General features: G+C 38.9%; 2 protein-coding genes across 2 annotated transcripts; both read left to right on the forward strand.

Moving 5' to 3' along the window:
• Window positions 1-1,252: 1,252 nt before the first annotated feature.
• Window positions 1,253-6,918, forward strand: sdad1 (SDA1 domain containing 1). Its single transcript, XM_022762855.1, has 22 exons — window positions 1,253-1,440; window positions 1,519-1,623; window positions 1,732-1,830; window positions 1,936-2,046; window positions 2,349-2,420; window positions 2,534-2,634; window positions 2,736-2,793; window positions 2,886-2,960; window positions 3,111-3,212; window positions 3,328-3,397; window positions 3,502-3,605; window positions 3,934-3,991; window positions 4,076-4,134; window positions 4,228-4,304; window positions 4,463-4,560; window positions 4,693-4,769; window positions 5,090-5,219; window positions 5,357-5,448; window positions 5,546-5,736; window positions 5,874-5,958; window positions 6,417-6,578; window positions 6,687-6,918. The coding sequence occupies exons 1-22, from the start codon at window positions 1,351-1,353 to the stop codon at window positions 6,732-6,734; spliced, it is 2,064 nt and encodes a 687-aa protein (XP_022618576.1). The 5' UTR covers window positions 1,253-1,350; the 3' UTR covers window positions 6,735-6,918.
• Window positions 6,919-8,409: 1,491 nt separating this feature from the next.
• On the forward strand, window positions 8,410-17,580 carry klhl8 (kelch like family member 8). The gene is made up of 12 exons (XM_022762885.1): window positions 8,410-8,486; window positions 11,151-11,370; window positions 11,681-11,742; window positions 12,382-12,547; window positions 12,764-13,084; window positions 13,349-13,535; window positions 13,698-13,841; window positions 14,175-14,286; window positions 15,058-15,226; window positions 15,319-15,478; window positions 16,098-16,299; window positions 16,858-17,580. The coding sequence occupies exons 2-12, from the start codon at window positions 11,173-11,175 to the stop codon at window positions 16,979-16,981; spliced, it is 1,845 nt and encodes a 614-aa protein (XP_022618606.1). The 5' UTR covers window positions 8,410-8,486; window positions 11,151-11,172; the 3' UTR covers window positions 16,982-17,580.
• The last annotated feature ends 1,475 nt before the right edge of the window (window positions 17,581-19,055 follow it).

The following is a 19,055-nucleotide window of genomic DNA, read 5'->3' on the forward strand; positions in this document are numbered from 1 at the left end:
TTGTCAACCAGGTGATTAAACGTCTTATACAATTAACAACAAGCTCTGGCCACAAAACTGAATGCAGAATTGAATCAAGTTCATTTATTGTCTCTATAAAGATTGAACATTGCACCCTTCACAATGTCTTTTCTGCCCGGCTATTGCATTATTTTGCACGTTTTACATGTGCCCCTGTTTCCCTGTCTTTTCTCTGTATGTAATAATTAAACATAGTTGCCCTGAATAAATGCAGTAATGCTATTTGCTGCAAATATGGCAGCAGAGGGCAGAATGTGATGCACATCAGATGTGTTGTCTTACACCAGTTCAACCACTAGATGGTCCCAAAGTTCCCTATCACATCACTGCACCCTAAAGGTAATTCTGGAAATATTGCCATGTGTCCAAATATCTTTCAGAATAGTTTTGGACATCACTGGTTTACACAGTTTTACAAAATAAAGCCCATATTGGTCAATATGTGCAATAGCATTTTTTATGATTACTTTTAAGGCCTGGTTTGCTTCAGAAACACTGCTGAAAGGTTGCTCTGACATGCTAAATTCAGGGATCAGCTTTTCCTGATGTCAACCCAGTTATTCAAGATTTACATTGAATGCAAACATACTAACTTCCTTTGGATGGTCCCTTTTTATCACCACCTCAAACCGCTACAATAGTCAAATGCTGATATTAATACATAAGTGATAATAATTGTCCATGTAATATATATTAATAATAACACTGAATAGGGTCATCCTATATATTATTAACTAGAAAGACAACTAGTGCTTTTACTTTTGACATTTAAGTACATTTTTTCAGAATTTCCTCCTACTCAAGAAAAACTTTAAATGCTGGACTTATAATAAAGTTAATATATATTGTGTGATAGGTAAAAGATTTGAATATTTCCCCCACCACTATAGACCACTGGGTCCTGGTTTAACGATATAACTAAAAATAGGCATATTAAAGTTAAACATCTTCAATGTTGGTGAACAGTTTTCCCTCATTCGATAAAGATTACCTTAAAAATACTGTAAACGGTGATTAAATGGCACATATTTGACTGATATCCACATTTTCTCTCAAATTAAAGACAAGTCTGAAAATGAGCAGTCAGTACCAGTGGCATATACTTTATACACACACACACGTGCGCGTTTTGAACAAATTGTGTTTAAGTGTAAACACTGCAGGGAAGAGACGAAAATACAAGTCCCCTTTAATTCAAGCGGAAGTGACGTTTAGACTTCCTACTGCGAGCAAGATGGTAGCTTGCACTTGTGCCACGCTTGCCTTGTGAAAAATACTGTTTTTCATTATTTATTTCTTCACAATATATTCACAAAATCATCTGAAACCATGTCCGGACGACACAACAACAAACTGCCAAACAATTTGCCACAACTGCAGAATCTCATAAAAAGAGACCCGCAGTCGTACGTAGAAGAGGTAAGTGTTGTTAGCTGAAAGATTGCTAAAGTTATTAGCTTGCAGACTCGTTGACTGTTACTGTGTCTGTTCCTACAGTTTCAACAACAGTACCGGCACTACCAGTCCAATGTACAGATCTTCAAACTGCAGCCGGACAAACCGAACAAGGAGCTGGCAGACCTTGTCATGTTTCTTGCTCAGGTGATTTGTGTATTAAAGTTTTCTGATGAGTAAAATATACATATATATATACATATATATATATATGTGTGTGTATAGAGAGTCTAATGAACTCTTCTTGTCCCTCAGGTTGGTCACTGTTACCTGGAGCACTTGTCCACCTTCCCTCAAGAGCTGTCTGAGTTATTACTAAGTCACCACACAGTCTTAGAGTCAGACTTAAGAATGGTAAGAACACCTCAATACAATAGCTGCTTCTTTAGTCACATTTAGTTTTGTTGATATTCAATCAGGTGTCATTTGTGTGTCGGTGTGTGCCCCTGTCCTTGTCAGACCTTCTGCAAAGCGCTGATTCTTCTGAGGAATAAAGACCTGATCGACCCCGCTGGCCTCCTGGAGCTCTTCTTTGAGCTGCTGCGATGTCACGACAAACTGCTCAGGAAGGTTAGAGCACCCAGTCCTGAAACAGCTACAGCAGAGATATTAATTAATTTATTCAAATAGCTCATTAGATTTTGCATAGTTGAAGTATTTTTTGAGCATTAATACATAATTATATAGTTTTCAGTCTTTAGGGACCTATAGTACAGTGAATTTGTGCAAATGGTTGATTAAGGCATTTATTATTTAAATGCACACACTTTGAATTCATATTTCAATGTTTAGTTATTGACATTGTCACGTTGTGTTCTTCTTCTGTCCCTCTGATTTTGTGGTTTCTTCTTCTTGCTTTTCTCTCTGCACAGACACTGTACACTCACATTGTTGCCGACATCAAAAACATAAACGCTAAGCACAAAAACAACAAGGTCAACACAGTAAGTACACATACACACATGCCTCGGGTGCTCTTGTTTGCAATATTGTGTGAAACAGCAGCTAAACATGGCCACCACTCACTATATCTGTGTTCTAATGTTGTTTGCTTCAGATGTTACAGAACTTCATGTACACCATGCTGAGAGACAGTAATTCCATCGCAGCAAAGATCTCTTTAGATGTCATGGCGGAGCTATACAAAAGAAACATATGGTGGGTGTCATGATCTATACACCAAAATAAGATATTGTAGAGCTCAGGAGAATCTTATTGTCATTTCTTTGACCTGATTATCTTTTTTGTTTGTGCCACAGGAATGATGCCAAAACTGTTAATGTCATTACAACAGCATGCTTCTCCAAGGTTACAAAGGTATGTTTTTCACTTTGACAGCAGTTGTTTGATTCCTATACTTACTGAATGGAAAAAACCTATTCACCTTCACCTGCATCTCCCTTCTTTAGATCCTCGTTGCGGGTCTTAAATTCTTCCTGGGCAAAGATGAAGATGAAAAGAATGAGAGTGATTCAGAATCTGAGGCAAGTACCACAGATACAGTAGTTGGAGAGAAACGATACTGTACTTGTATTGAGTTAAATAAAAGGGGTGATTTTAAGCTAAGGCATGATACACAAATGTGGTTTTCATATGTCACGCTGCTTTTATTAAGAGTCAGTCTTGTCTTCCAGACAGAGGGACCATCAGCTCGAGACCTGATGGTGAGATACTCCACAGGCAAGAAAACCACCAAAAACAAGAAGAAAATGGAAAAAGCAATGAAAGTCCTCAAGGTACCACTGTTGTATTTACTAACATAAGGCATGCATGACTTGTTTTGTTGCATTTATGTTCAGATAGACTGAGTTCATGGTTTTAATTCTCTGCACTCGTGCGCTCTCTGGGCAGAAACACAAGAAAAAGAAGAAAGCGGATGTGTTCAACTTTTCCGCCATTCACCTAATTCATGATCCTCAAGGTCAGCCCACCTGTCCTCTCCACAACAACACACAAACAATTTGTCTAAGGTCATTTTGTACTATAATTTACAGAACTGTGAACTATCAATTATCATTTGTAAAGATTTCTCAGAGAAACTCTTGAAACAGTTGGAAGACTCTAAAGAGCGCTTCGAGGTGAAGATCATGATGATGGAGCTCATATCCAGACTGGTTGGAATCCATGAGGTAAATGACCAATCATGTTTCTTGGACACACGTTGGTGACTCCATAGATAAATTTGTGTAGAATAAATAAACAGTCTCTAATGCAAAGAGGAATGCAGTAAGTCACGCCTAATAAAGCTGGTATGTGCTTCTATCCAGATCATCTTTTACACTTGTTTTTCACTTGTTTTGGGTTGTTTTTTCTCTTTAACACATTATTTTATTAGCAAACGGACATATAATAGTGTGTTCCTGAGCTGTGGGGATATATTTAAGAGAAACATAAATGAGGTATGAATAAAATATTTTCTCTTGAGTGTAATACTCAAGTGTCCTTTTCCCTCAACAGCTCTTCCTCTTCAATTTCTATCCCTTCATCCAGAGGTTTCTTCAGCCCCATCAAAGAGGTAAGGAAAAAATCACAATTAAATAAGTGAAAGTCTTTTGACTTGTGCTTATGACACATTTAAAACCATCTGTTGTCTTTGCAGAAGTGACAAAGATTCTCCTGTGTGCCGCCCAGGCTTCCCACCAGCTCGTCCCCCCTGACGTAGGTTAACAACTACACATTTATTCAGTGAGTCAGTTTAACACAAGGATTTCACTTGAGCGCTGTTAACACTGTTTATTCCCACTCGTGCAGGTCATTGAACCTTTGATCATGACCATCGCAAATAACTTTGTGACGGACAGAAACTCTGGGGAGGTCATGACTGTGGGGTAAGTAGCTGCCATGTTTCCTCCTTGGTTACAGCTCACGAAAGTTAAAATGACGCACAGTGTGAAGAACAATATGGAGAAAAGTCAACCTGTTTCAACTAAAAATACACACGTATACTTATAGCTACAATGCTCACTGTCCTCTTCTTGTGCTTCAGTATTAATGCCATCAAGGAGGTGGCAGCCCGTTGTCCACTCGCCATCACCGAAGACCTGCTGCAGGACCTGGCTCAGTACAAGATCCACAAAGACAAGAGTGAGTGACTGCCGGTCCGTTTTTCTTACCACTGTACTTTTATGTCACAATGCTGACTGCACTTATTAACAGGTGTGTGCATGTATGTTCTTTCACTCACATACAACCTGTTTGTGTCTGTACTTGCCTCAGATGTGATGATGTCTGCCAGGGGACTGATCCAGCTGTTCAGGAATCTGAATCCACAGATGCTGCACAAGAGGGACAGGGTGAGCTCAGTGAATTAAAAAATCTGATTTAACATCAATGAGTATGTTTTGTGTAATAGATGGGAGCATTGCTCTTTTTAAAAATAATGATTTTAGACATATTCTTTATGTATATTGTACCTAGTGGGTGAGTTTGTGCTAGAGAGCTGTCATAATGAACTAGTGTTGTATGAACTGTATTATTAAAAAACATTGTGTTCATACATGTCTGATTCAGTTTGTTTTCTTACTACTTCAGAGGAGAGTGTTGGGACTAGAGCCAAACTCTAACGGTGAAGAAACTACATCTCTTATTGTAAACCATGCTTCTTGTTGTGCAGGGGCGACCCACAGAGGCATCAGCGGAGGCCAAGATCAAAGACTACGGAGAGCTTGAAGCGAAGGACTACATCCCTGGAGCTGAAGTCCTGGAGGTGGAGGAGGAGAACAAAGAGGGAGGGGAGGACGAAGGTCAGCACTGCAGCTATGTTTTTATTGCATCAATAAAATTGGATGACATTGTCTGATTTAATCTGCAAAATCTGTCTTCTTGGGTGATAGATGATCGATATTACGCTAATATGAGAACTTTTCATATTGTACAACAGACGGCTGGGAGAGTGCCAGTATAAGCGATGACGATGACGATGGGGAGTGGGTGGACGTTCACCATTCATCTGATGAAGACACAGGAGAAATGGTTAGAGTTAAAAATGCATGGCCTCGATGAGCTGCTGGAGGGTATTTATGCACAGTGACTTTGTTTAAGTGAAAGAGTTTTCTGTGGTTGTGTAAAGGCCGAGAAGCTTCAGAGTATGCCTGTTGAGGAAAGAAAAGCCAAGGCAGCGGCGGTCAGCGGCAGCAGGCTCCTCACCCAGGATGACTTCAAGAAGATCCGTCTGGTGCAGATGGCCAAGGAGGTCAACGCCGCGCCAGGCAAGGGCCAGAAGAGGAAAAATGTGGACAGTGATGACGAGGCTGACAACAGGTGAGAAAGATGTTTGAACCCAGAGTTTAGAGAGTTCATAATTTGCAAAACATTTTAAGAGAAACAAAATTTACTCTCAGATTTCATATTCCTTATACTGAGGTTTTTTTGTATGTTTTTTTTTCTGAATCCTTCAGAGGGGAGCTGCTGACTTTGCGGAATATTGAGAAACTGCACAAGAAACCAAAAGCTGACAAGGAAACACGCCTGGCAACAGCAATGGTAAAACCTGGCGTTAACTGTTGGATGATTTAAAGTATTCTTATGTTTACTTATCCAGTGACATCATTGGTTGCTTAACACAGCTGAAACACTGGTGACACTGGTGGAAAGTCATTCATGGGTAGTTTGTATATAGTGTTGTGTTGGACTGCAAATAATCACAGTAGCCTGACTTTCTCGATGAATCCTCGGTCTATAAAATGTAACAAAAAATGGGGAGAAAATGCAAATAACATATTTTAAAAGCCCATATGACATATTTATATTACTTGTTTTGTCCAACTAACAATCCAATACCTGAAGAAATTCATTTTACTATCATGAGGACTGCAAAAACCAGCAAATATTCACACTTGAGAAGCTGAAACCAGATGATTTTTTACATCTTTTTTTTTTATCATTAAAATGGTTTACGCTGACTAATCATTTCAGTTCTAATGATGCATTTGATTTTCTAGGCGGGACGTACTGACCGAAAGGACTTTGTGAGGAAGCGAACCAAGCTGAACCCACACGCCAGCACCAGCAACAAGGAGAAGAGGAGGACGAAGAACTTCATGATGATGAGACACAGTCAGAACGTGAGGACCAAGGGCAAACGCTCCTTCAGAGAAAAACAGGTAACAACTGCAACTGTAAGAAGCATATGTCACAATGAGCTCATGGCTGAATTGATTTTCATTGCATCTTTACATTTCAACTAAAACTGTTTTGTGTTTCTTATCCAGCTTGCTCTACGAGATGCACTCCTAAAAAAGAGGAAGCAGCACAAGTAGGATACGTGGAGATAATGCTGGCTGTCCAATGGCCATCACAAACCTGATCTTTGACTATGTCAAAGAATATTATACATCCTTCAAGTGACCTGTAAAACATTGTTGGCTTATAAATGTATTATTTTCAATGGATGAACTGCATAGATTTACATCATGCTGAAATAAATAATCTTTGATAACTGTGTGAATGTTCAATATTCAGTTATTCATATACCACTAAGTCCTTGTTGTTTTTTTGTCTTCATGCTGAAACTCAGTCCCTCCTACTACTGCTTGCGCTCTTTCCAGTTATGAATGGCCTCTCATTGGTCACATATAAAATTACAAGAAGACTAAATACCTGTTTAATTATGGTGTATATATCTGGATATACATACATACACACTCCTCGCAGGCAGCACATGAAATAGTTTTATGAACATGAAAGTGAGTGTAGAATTTGTGTCATATTAGGCCACAGGCACTGAAAGAGCATAAACTTTCCCTTTCAAACTCAATTTGTTTATTTTTTTACCAGGACTTTTCCGATCTAATCCCATTTCATATATTTATAAAACTCAAGTATAAGTATAAAATCACCCCACATTAATGACTTGATTTCAGTATTTCTGCTTGGTGTTTACATGGTAGAAATATGCAGACACTGCACTGATGTACAATAAATAGAACTCAGAATGTGAAGATGGTGTTAATGTATAATTTTAGGAAAGACTTTATTGGCCAATATAGTTATGTAACAATTGTAATTTCCTTACTCAGCACATTACTCTCTTTAGTGCCTCACTTTGCACACCACTGTTATTTACCAAAACCTGTTAAATGACAGAAAACAAAAACAAAATTAACTGCATCTAAACCGCAGTCCTGTTTGTCAAATGAAGAATGTGACACTATTTGGTATGTGTCTGTCTGCCTAAACGTGGTTTAATTACAGAATTTGTAACTTTACACAGTGATGATGTTTCAGAATGTTTAAGAGACAGGTGTCTGCTGATCATTTATTTTTGCTTTGGGTTGGGGCAGCAATAACACAGTAAGCACGTTACCTAGACTCTTCATAACCATTGGTGGAAGAAGTATTTAGATCCTTCACTTCAGTAATAGTACTAATATCACACTGTGAAAATAGCCCAAACCTTTAGATTGCTTGTTCTGTCTGACCAATAGTCAAACCTCAAAATGATTCAGTTTATTGTAATATAAGATTTTAAGAATTTAACCAATTTAACCAATTTTTCCTTAATTTAATTAATCTGTTCTTAAAATAGTTAATTTTCTGTTGATTGGTTAATTGACTAATTATTTCACCTCTAATTTTGTATAGGCCTACTGTTAGGTAATTTAATAATAATAATATAACAATGCATTATATTTTACAAGCTCTTTATATTTGTACAATGTGAAATCTTGGTAAAGAAACTATAGCTCTCAAATACTTTCACTCACACACACAATATGACTCACATTTAAACTTTTTTCACAATTACACTACAGTTTGCATTCATCCCTTTTTCTTTTGTCTCATCGCAAAATATACTTCAAATGCTTCTTCATACAAATTCAAGCCAGCAACGCAGTTTAACTTCAGCTTGTGCAGAAGCCAACAGCAACCACACTACAATTTCTTCAGAAATAGCATTTTAACGCTTTAAAACTGCAATACCCATGAAGCACCTGGAATCACAACAAACGTGCTAATGCCAAACATTCCACTCAATGAAGCCGGCATCTTAATTCTCTCTGCGACATGAGGTATCTAAATTAAACATATTATATTATATATACTCCGATTATCCAGTGTTTTATAGTCACTTTTACCATTGTATGTTGTGTATTTTCGCTTAATTCATGATAACATCGTGTCAGTTCTCTGCCCGTCAACGTTAGCTGGATGGATGGATGCTAGTCTGCCTGCTAGCTGCTATTAGCTAGCAGGCGAACCATTAATATACTCTCAGGCTAGCTAGCGAGATTTCTCATGTTTATTAGAGCCGTAATGTTTTATTTTGTATGGTTTCTAATTGAGAAATGAGTATTGTCAGCACTGAATATGATAAAGTGACTGCTCAGCCACTCATAACACTTGAAAACCTAGCTCGTCTTGTTTCTCAAACTGTTAACGTGTGGTCTCATGTTGGTGGTATTTTCAGCTTTGTATCGACTGTTATGCCTGATAGTTTGTGCTACTCCTGCTGCAATAAATATATCTACGTTTTCTTGTTGTACCCAGAAAGAATCGAGATGTCAAAAATAATTTTAGATGACATCTGAAGGTGCTAGCTATCGTTTACTGTAAACAACTATGTATATTTATTGTATAAGGGGTATCTTAAATATTTGCATTCCTTAAATCTTGTCCAGGTATTCCCTAACCCGGTCTCCAGCTAATAAAGCCTCTTTATATACAAAATTTATCATGCGCCATATGTTTAGCATGTTCAAGAAGAAGTAGCCTGCACAATTTTATACCTGTACTATCACGTTTGGTACATGGTGGAGCAATGAGGGCTAGTTTGATCAGTTAGGGCTAAAAAATTAGATAAGTTTGACCGAAATGATTTAAATTGTATTCAGTTCATGCAGTAAAAGTAAATCGAAATGCTTGTAGACACTAACAATGTTTTTTTTACTTTCACTTTCTACCACAGACATATAGAGAGGAGCAAGATAAACCAGTGAGCTGCATATGAGATTTTACAAACAAGTAGTTTTGGAATGGCAGATAGTAAAACATGCATATGTGACATGTAATCGGAAAAAAAATAAATTCATTATTATTCAAAAGGGGAAATAAATCTAAAAGCTGACTCTCTTCTCTTCAAATGTGGTGTGGGAAATATAGTAATCAAGTCAGTGTGCAGGAAAAAAAACAATTAATTGGGCAGTTACTCTACTGTCTCTGTACTGTGACCAAAGGACAAAGCATGGAAGCACAGCATTTGGCAGCATTTGCTGTAGTTGCTGTGTCCCCTTGGAAGTGGGTGAAGTAATATGACATGACAACAGTGGGTTCATTCTTGTCATCTGTGTACCTTTGTGCCTAATGTGGCATGCTGGTTGTCTAGTGGGAGTCCCTCTTTGTATGATGGACACACACAGATGCATAGAAAAATGTTGCATGGATTTAAAGCGGTTGCTGTTATTGTTTTTCGGTTTGTACTCAGTGGAGTTGAGTAGTTGTGCAATACATCTCTGTTGTTAAATTATTGACTATCTCACTTCACTGTACTCCTCATAAATAATATATTGTAGTCGGAGGATGTTATCATCTTAAGGCCATAAAAGCAACTGATCCAGAGTGTCTTTGATGAAAGTGAACATGACAAAATCCCTACATGTGTTGAGAAAGCAAACAGTCTCTCAAAGATGAAACCTATCGACGAGCCTGCAGAGCAGAACAGAAGTGGAAAGAGCCTTTGATCCCCAGTGCTTATGATGGGACTTGATGTTTTCTGCTGTTATAGCTGAGAGGACTAGTGATGAGGGGGCGATACACTGAGTCTATTCAGCTTCAGAGGCATAGCGTAAAAGAGAGACAGTGCATCATCTGTAAGGTGTGGGTGGAGCTGTGGCCTTTGGCTGTCTGCTCTCAGTTCATCCGTTCTCAACCAGACTTATCGTCTGTGGCAGTTTTTCATCAGACTCAGCAATAGGTAGGAATTTTTATGGGTTTAATTGCAGTGTTTTCTGAGTAGTGTGCGACATTAGCTTGGAGGAATCTGCTTGTCCTATTTTTATTTCACATTTAGGTCCAGTCTTTGCTAACTGAGTAAAGGGGAAGTGACACTGAAAGGGGGAGGAATACTGACCAAACTTGCTCAGCTGCCAGGCAATAACCCCTACCACCAGTTTCCCTTTTGTTTCCTCCATTTAAGTCTGTGGAATGCTATTTACACTGAGTAGGGGTTTCTCTTTCAGACTGCAAGTTATTCTTGCATAATGCGGTTAAAGGCAGTTAAAATACAGCCTGCTTGTTACTGCAGGGGATGGGTGATAATTCTATATTGTTGTAAGCAACCTCTCCATATAATTACACTGGGTCAGAGAGCGCTGCTACTAAGGTGTTTTTTGTTATTGATTAATCTGTTGATTATTATATTTGTATAGACTCTAAAATGTCAGAAAATAGTGAAAGATGCCAATTGCAAGTTCCCAGATTGAAAGACATCCACTTATTGTTTTTCTCACCAACAATATTAAATTTAAAATTATATTAATCTGAGAAAAGAAGCAAATCTTGTGATTTGAGATGCAGAAATCACAGAATAATTGTCATTTAACTTAAAAAAGGACTTGAATGTCAGAATTGCTGCTGACAAAGTGTTTCAGCAATTTGACAAAATGTCTTTGTTTACGCTTTTAATGGCTCTATTAACTAGGTATTCAGATTCCTCAGCACTCTCATCTCTCTTATAGGTGTTGTTTCCTGTAGCCAGCTATGGCACCAGGGGATGTGGTGCCAGACCATGCCAAGCAACTGAAGTCCAAGGACAAGCGGCCTGGAAACAGGGCATCAAAAGCAGAGTGTGAGCCTGATGGCTCCTTTGTCTTCGAGGCTCACGAGGCTTGGAAGGACTTCCATAACTCCCTCAGGCACTTTTACGAAGTGGGGGAGCTCTGTGATGTCACGCTGAAGGTAGGGCACCCTGTCTGGACTCGAGTAATGGGATTTGTTTTTGTCACAGCTGATCATCTTTAATGTTTTCAGTAATGTCAGGGTGATAGTTTTGATTGTATTAATAATATCTTATGAATGTGACCTTAATTAATCTAAAGTTCAAGTTGAGTGTGAGTTGAGAGTTTTTTTGTTTTCTATCTCTAAATAGCTTCAGAAATCACGATACTGTGTCTAAATGGTCATACTGAGGAAATAAATACATGGTGAACAGTATGCGGGTGTGCCTTGTTGCCTGTTTTTAAACATTCCTGTTTATCTCTTTTCATAGGTTGGCAGTAGGTTGATACCATGCCACAAGCTCGTGCTTGCTTGTGTTATCCCTTACTTCAGGTATGTTCCATTTTTATCCTTCATTTTTTTTAAACTAGACCTATAAAAGCAATTTTCAGTGCAGCACAGACAGATAAGACTGTTTTATCTTACTAGTGAACACTGAATTGCCATAATAGTTTAATTGAACCTGTTGGTCTATGGCTGTGTTTTCTTTATGCTAAATATCATGTGCCAGATATGCTTTTTGTTCTGACTAAACATGAACTGTCTGTAAACTGTCTTGAGCCTGAACGTTGGATAAGGATCCAATGTCATGAAAAAATTAAAGACTGAATTTTGTCATTTCTCTTTAGCTCACTTACATAAAGATGCTTATATGGAAATGTAGGTGTTCCCTCTTGTACATTAACATCTGGAAAAAACATACATCACATCTACACAATAGGTTGAGCACAAGTTAATAAAGATACTGTACCATACACCAATAAAATATCACAGTTTGCTTTAAAACATCATGATATTTCAATGTGAACTAAAATGTTAAAATTGAATTAACCATTTGAGGAGAAAGTACATGTACTGCTTAGGCCTCCACATTTAATGAATGGAAACCAGTGTCTCTTAAAGACTTAAGTACAGATAACTAAAGAAGGTATTTCAGTTTGTTCTTGTTTAAGTGGATGTTTCTTCCCTCAGGGCCATGTTCCTGTCAGAGATGTCGGAGGCCAAACAGGAACTGATAGAGATCAAGGACTTTGATGGTGATGCCATCCAGGATCTGGTGCATTTTGCCTACTCCTCCAAACTCACATTAACTGTGGACAATGTCCAGCCGCTGCTTTATGCTGCCTGCATCCTTCAGGTAGAGACACACATGCAGTACAGGCATTTAGTTTTCCTTATTTTACATGAATGAGGAAGTTGTGCATGTGCAGAGAAAGGTTATGTATAGTGATGCTCAGACCTTTATTAAGCACTTTGAAACGTCATAAAAAGTTTTTCTCATTTCACAGAGTTTCAGTTTGTTAAACACTGAGAAAATGTCTAAAATGTTTTTATTACTGCCTGAATCTGTTAGGTGGAGTTGGTGGCGAGAGCCTGCTGTGAGTACATGAAGGCCCACTTTCACCCCACCAACTGCCTGGCAGTTCGTACTTTTGCCGAGAGCCACAATCGTGTGGACCTGATGGACATGGCTGACCGTTATGCCTGCGAGCACTTCATTGAGGTAGTGGAGTGTGAGGACTTCACCTGCGTTTCTCCCCAGCACTTGCGCACGTTATTGTCCTCCAGTGAGCTCAACATCCACTCAGAGACGCAGGTGTACAATGCAGCGGTGAAATGGCTGAAAGCAAACCCACAGCACCACGAGGCCTGGCTGGACCAGATCATGTCTCAGGTTAGAGAGTGCGTAACTCTTGATCCTGAGGGGATGGTTTTAATGGACTGAATGTTTTATCTTTTTAATGTTGTTCCTCCACATGTTTTGGATTCATGTTTGGAAGCAAATAGCTATGTGTTGTGTCCTGTTTTACTCATTAACTGAAGTTTTAGCTACAGAACTGTGTGTGAAATTAGCATTACATAAACCCAATGTTGACACCTTTATGTAATGAGATTTACACCTGCAGTACACTATAAAGTATGTTGGTCTCCTCTTCAGGTGCGCCTCCCCCTGCTCCCTGTAGATTTCCTGACTGGAACTGTGGCTAAGGACGAGATGATCAAAGGTAACTTGAGTTGTCGGGACCTGATGGACGAAGCCAGGAACTACCACCTCCACCTCAGCAACAAGGTGGTGCCTGACTTTGAGTATTCAATCCGTACCATACCCCGGAAACACACTGCAGGTAGTACTTGTATGCTGATGTTGGGCTTTGAACATATAACTACTGCTTTTATCTTTTTAAAATGTTATGTTAATTCTTTAATTCTGAGGTTGTGTAGGCATAACATTTAATGTGTGTTCTCTCACTTTGCCAACTTTTTGTTCTCTCTCATAATTTCTTCAGGGGTTTTGTTCTGTGTGGGTGGCCGGGGGGGTTCTGGCGACCCATTTCGCAGCATCGAGTGCTACTCCATCACTAAGAATAGCTGGTTTTTCGGCCCTGAAATGAACAGCAGACGGCGTCACGTGGGTGTAATATCCGTAGGAGGTAAGAAGGGTTATATATAACAACGCAACAGGAAGTAAAAAACAGAGCATGGAAAGGTGAACAGTAGGGCTTAGAAAATGAGAAGCATGTGGCAATATAATGACAGATATTATAGACATTTTGTATTAATCTAAATAATACACTAATATTTGAGTTTTTATTAGATCATTTAGATATGAAATTAGTACCACCTGAAAATATAACTTATTAGTCTAAAAAGATGAATTAGTTTGGTCTCACATTATAAAGAACCATTGATCATTTGGGATCACTGGTCTGTTCACACAATTATGAAGTTTCAACTTCATATTTGTTTGATGTTTGTTTTCTTAGGCAAGGTTTATGCTGTTGGGGGTCATGATGGTAATGAGCACTTAGGAAACATGGAGATGTTTGACCCCCTGACCAACAAATGGATGATGAAAGCCTCGATGAACACGAAGAGGTACACCATACTACAATATACTGAATGTGAATAGTGCTTTTTTTTTTTTCCTTTGGCTAACATTCCCGGAGAATGTGCTGTCACACTAAACATGGCTGACTAAAAAAATGCTAAGTCTGTGCTTTTCACACCCAACAATTTTGATTTTCAGAGAACAGTATCCAGACTGTATGGATCCGAAAACGCCAGTCTTGGCAAACAATGGCATGATGCACTGCTTGGAAGTTATATGAAGAAGCCAATTTTTTCCAGCCTCCAGCTTCTTATGTAATCCCTCATTTTGAGCAGCAAATGAAAATCTTGTTGCAGTTTTCCTTAATAGAACTGGCACTGTTTGACTGCTAGCTTCACTGGTGCTTGTTGAAAAATTAAACAGACATTGCAGAGCAGCAGTGGAGCTTGCCAAAAATTGCCAGAGCCAGTCGGATTATCTTGCAGCCAGATCCACGAAGCTGGACAAAGTAAATGTAATAATGTAATGATTATACTGAAAGCCTAGAAATTATTCGTCCTGTTCATTAGTCTTTGGCAGCTGTTAGTTTTAGAGTTGAAAATTCTGCTGTGTTGGGCCTAAATATTGATTTCATTATTGTTGACTTAAAAGATTTTCCTCCTTTTTCAGCTCAGGGAAATTCTCAGAAATGGATTGATATCTGAACGTGAATTTCCTCCTGTGTACCATTTCCCATACACTGTCTGTTTACTAGACTGAGAGTGCTGGGTAAACGGCACATCATATCTGCTTTGAGAAAGGATGTAAATGTTTCTCAGGAGGGGTATAGCCCTGGCAGCTCTTGGTGGTCCTATCTATGCTATTGGAGGGCTGGACGACAACTCCTGCTTCAACGACGTGGAGCGTTACGACATCGAAAGTGACTGCTGGAGCGCAGTGGCTCCGATGAACACGCCCAGAGGAGGAGTGGGATCTGTGGCGTTGGGGGTAAGACTGAAGAGGAAAGCCAGTAACTTTTGACTAATATGGTATATAATATCTACACTGCACTTTACTGCTTTATATCTTTTTCTTTCCAGAGTTTCGTGTACGCAGTGGGAGGCAACGATGGCGTGGCATCACTGTCCAGTGTGGAGCGGTTTAACCCTCACCTCAACAAATGGACAGAGGTCAGCGAGATGGGCCAGCGACGGGCTGGAAATGGAGTCAGCAAACTGAATGGCTGCCTCTATGTAGTGGGTGAGAGGAATGAATAATCTAAGCAGTTCGATTCCAAACACCAATTATATTCTTCTCCTCAGATTTGATCACCGTAGACAGATAAAATTCGTCTGAGGCGTTCACAGCAGTTCTACGATGTATTTTGTCCACATTTGCTATTACTGCTACTGCAGTGACTAAAATTACTGACTTGTGATTATTTCACTGGTGTTTCTTCCTCTTACGTGGGTACTTGTTTTGATACACCTGTCACATGCCTTAAGTGCACATCCTACAACTTTATACACTAATGTATGAAAGGCAAACGTTCATGTTTTGTGACGCTGTCTGGAAGCTGAGTCATAAAGTTTAAGGATCAGATTTTTTTTTTTTTTTATTGTAGCACTTGAATCTGAAGAGTCATTCAAGGTTCACTAAAACTTTTGTTGTGGCATTTTGCCTAGTGAATGACTGTGGCTTAAAATGGATACATGAAATCCTCTTCTCTGCCCGCTCTATTAGTAACAGGATAATCCTACTCAGAGAAACCGAGTGTTCACAACTGTGAAACCGTCTGTTCACAAAATGCTCGAAGATGACTTTTATCTCTAAAATTCTTGTCGATTTTAAAAATTGTCTCTCCTGTTATTTTCTAAAGGTGGTTTTGATGATAACTCACCCCTGAGCTCCGTAGAGCGATTTGACCCACGAATGCACCGTTGGGAGTATGTGTCTGAGCTGACCACCCCACGTGGCGGAGTCGGGGTTGCTACCGTAATGGGAAGAGTGTTCGCAGTCGGGGGCCACAATGGGAACATCTACCTGAACACGGTGGAGGCCTTTGAGCCTCGAATGAACAGGTGAATAGAATAAAAAATAATCTTTTGCTATGCACAACCAGTCATATTAGAAACAATACGACAGCATTGGTGAAAGATTATGTTTGGTCATTTTTCTGCTTCTGTGTGAATATTAAATGTTACAGTGACTGAGAGAGGAACTTCCCCAGTTGGCAACACATATGCTTCATTTAGAAATAGAAAACAACAAACAAATAACAGAAACCCTGCTATATGCACATTACCCAAGGGAGCTCAGTTAAAGATGCAAGCAAATATTTCAGGGTAAAGAGGAGCTGTGTGGTCTTCATCTAATAAAATCAGTTATGTTATCTGAGCGTTAAAGATAGAGGAAATTTAATGGTACCCCAAACATAGCCCACATTTAGAACTTGTTCATCCAGGTGTGATTAGTTTTTCCTGATTCTGGCAGAGTACTTTACTCAACCTGCTACATACTTGACATCATTTTAGTTCTGCAGTTACAGACCAAGCTCAAGATACTGCAGTATTTTTTAGGACTGTTACTATGTCTTCTTCTCATAATTGTGTTGTGATTTGAATCTGTCTGCTGCTCAGATGGGAGCTGGTGGGTTCAGTGTCTCACTGCCGTGCCGGAGCCGGAGTGGCTGTCTGTTTGTCTCACGTCAGCCAGATCAGGGACGTTGGCCAGGGCTCCAGCAACGTGGTCAACTGCATGTGACCGCCGCTCCACTAATTATCAGGTGACTGACTGCCAGGTCGCCATCAGATCTGATCATTGCACAAGCACACGCAACACAAAGCACACAGACAGTGACAGAGTGATTTCGCCCAGCAACATTATTACTGTCAACACATGTCTGAACAACAGCCTCAAAAGCTGATGTTCAATTTGCACTCAGTGACTGAGGAATATTAGGGAGATTTTACTGACTTGAAGTGCATCTGACAAATCTGAAGTCTTCTCTGACACATTCGAGACATTATTCTTGACTCATGCTGGTGTTATTTGCAATCAGTGATGTAGTATTTTGTACTGTATTTTCTTTTGTTTGACTGCCTTGACATAGTTTTGACTTTTTTAAAGGGAAAATAGAAGCTGAGCCTTGTATTTAATACTAACCTCTTGAGAATGAGGGGTGAGCTTGGATTCAAAACTACTAGGTTACTTAACCGCGCACATAATGAACATGGGTTATTTAGTGGGCCAGTATGAAAATAATTCAAATGTCTCTTGTTTAAGACCATCTCTGGATTTCTCTTTGCTCTTTGCTCTGCAGTTGTTTTCATTATCTGGAGAGATGTGAAAAATCAGTAAATTTAAAAAAAAAAAAAAAAAAAGCATTCATACTGGATTCGACACCTTGTTTGCCGTGCAGCACGTAAAATTTAAATCACTAACATTTTCATCAGTCAGTGTCAAGTAGGATCTTAGGATGTCAACTTCATTTCCAAGATTCCTGTGATCTTTTCCCAGGGTAAGTGAAAGCATCCGTTACGGCAGTTTGACTTTAAAGGGTGCATTTCAGAACTATTGTATCAGCAGTTCCAGCTGCAGTAAACTGGATCATACCCGAGCGGTCCCAGCTGGGATGTACGTGTAATTGTGTTTGAACAATCATTTAAGGCCGACTGGACAAATCAGTCGCTGGTTAGGAGGCGACACATCTGAGGAATTTAACTGATGCAAGTGCCAAACACAAATGAACGCGTCACAGCCGCCTTTACCTCGACCCCAGAATTGAGGAAGGATTGACAACTATATCCCCGAGAGTCAAGGACTGATCAGAGCAATACGGTGTAACCTCTCCAGTTCTTTTTCAGTTTACATTATTGTGTTGAGATTTGTTCAAACTGACAGGGGCGGATTTTCAAATGTAAGATTTGTGTTTGACGATAGCTGGACTGTCAGTAATCCTAGTCAGAGTTTTCAGATGTGTATGAGATTCAGCTGAGGTTTGTCTCTGCAGATGGTTCTGTTATATTTTAATATATGGACATTTTTGTATTATAAAATATGTGTATCTTTGGTATTATCCTTTACTATACTATCTAATCCATTGCTGTGCACTATTTTCCTAGAATAGATATGAAGTCTGAGTATATTTTTGTCCTGAATGGAGAATTTCTTGTTATTCATGTTATGAGTTTGAAGATGTTTATTTAACACTCAATTCCTATATCTGCCATATCTAGGAAAAATGTAATAATTTCTGGCAACAGATTTGTTTTTCAGAATAGGCTGATGACTTCAAAACCGAAATGCTATATATGGTTTATACTAGAAGTATACATATTATTGCACAGTTTGTGTCCCACTTCATTAATAATATCAAACATTTTTACTCCAAAACTCAAGTTATTGCCAACTTTGTTAGCAAATGAGCTAGATACAGAGTCTTTTGTAAACCTTACCGTACTTTGTGTTGTTCTTCCTCCCGACTGCTTCCATCTTGTGCTTTTTATTCACATGGTATTGGTATAAATTGGTACAATAAAGTTATGTGTAAAGGTTCACTGGTGGAATTCCTCTTTTTTTCTGTAATAATTTATGAATATTTCCTCTCATTCAGGACTGACTGAGAACTCAGAACTGGTTAAAAGGAAAAACCCTTCAGCAATCCAGTTAATGTTAATGCCTCTTAGTTGTGAAAAAGCTGCTCTGACCCTCACTTAAGATCCATAAGTGTCTGCTGAGCAATATAACAATATAATAAAAATAGTATAAATGAGAAGTTGATGTCAAAATGATGTTTATTGTTTTGTAACATCCTATTAAACTGTGTTAAAAAGTA

The sequence above is a fragment of the Seriola dumerili genome, unplaced genomic scaffold (genome assembly GCF_002260705.1).
Source record: "Seriola dumerili isolate Sdu_G_001 unplaced genomic scaffold, Sdu_1.0 BDQW01000450.1, whole genome shotgun sequence".
Taxonomy (NCBI): Eukaryota; Metazoa; Chordata; class Actinopteri; order Carangiformes; family Carangidae; genus Seriola; species Seriola dumerili.

Coding starts and splice junctions, on each gene's coding strand:
- sdad1 (XM_022762855.1), top strand. CDS start 1,351: ATGTCCGGACGACACAACAACAAACTGCCAAACAATTTGCCACAACTG. Junction 3,398..3,501: donor CCTAATTCATGATCCTCAAG/GTCAGCCCACCT, acceptor TCATTTGTAAAG/ATTTCTCAGAGAAACTCTTG. Junction 3,992..4,075: donor TCTTCAGCCCCATCAAAGAG/GTAAGGAAAAAA, acceptor TTGTCTTTGCAG/AAGTGACAAAGATTCTCCTG.
- klhl8 (XM_022762885.1), top strand. CDS start 11,173: ATGGCACCAGGGGATGTGGTGCCAGACCATGCCAAGCAACTGAAGTCC. Junction 13,085..13,348: donor TGGACCAGATCATGTCTCAG/GTTAGAGAGTGC, acceptor TCTCCTCTTCAG/GTGCGCCTCCCCCTGCTCCC. Junction 14,287..15,057: donor GCCTCGATGAACACGAAGAG/GTACACCATACT, acceptor AATGTTTCTCAG/GAGGGGTATAGCCCTGGCAG.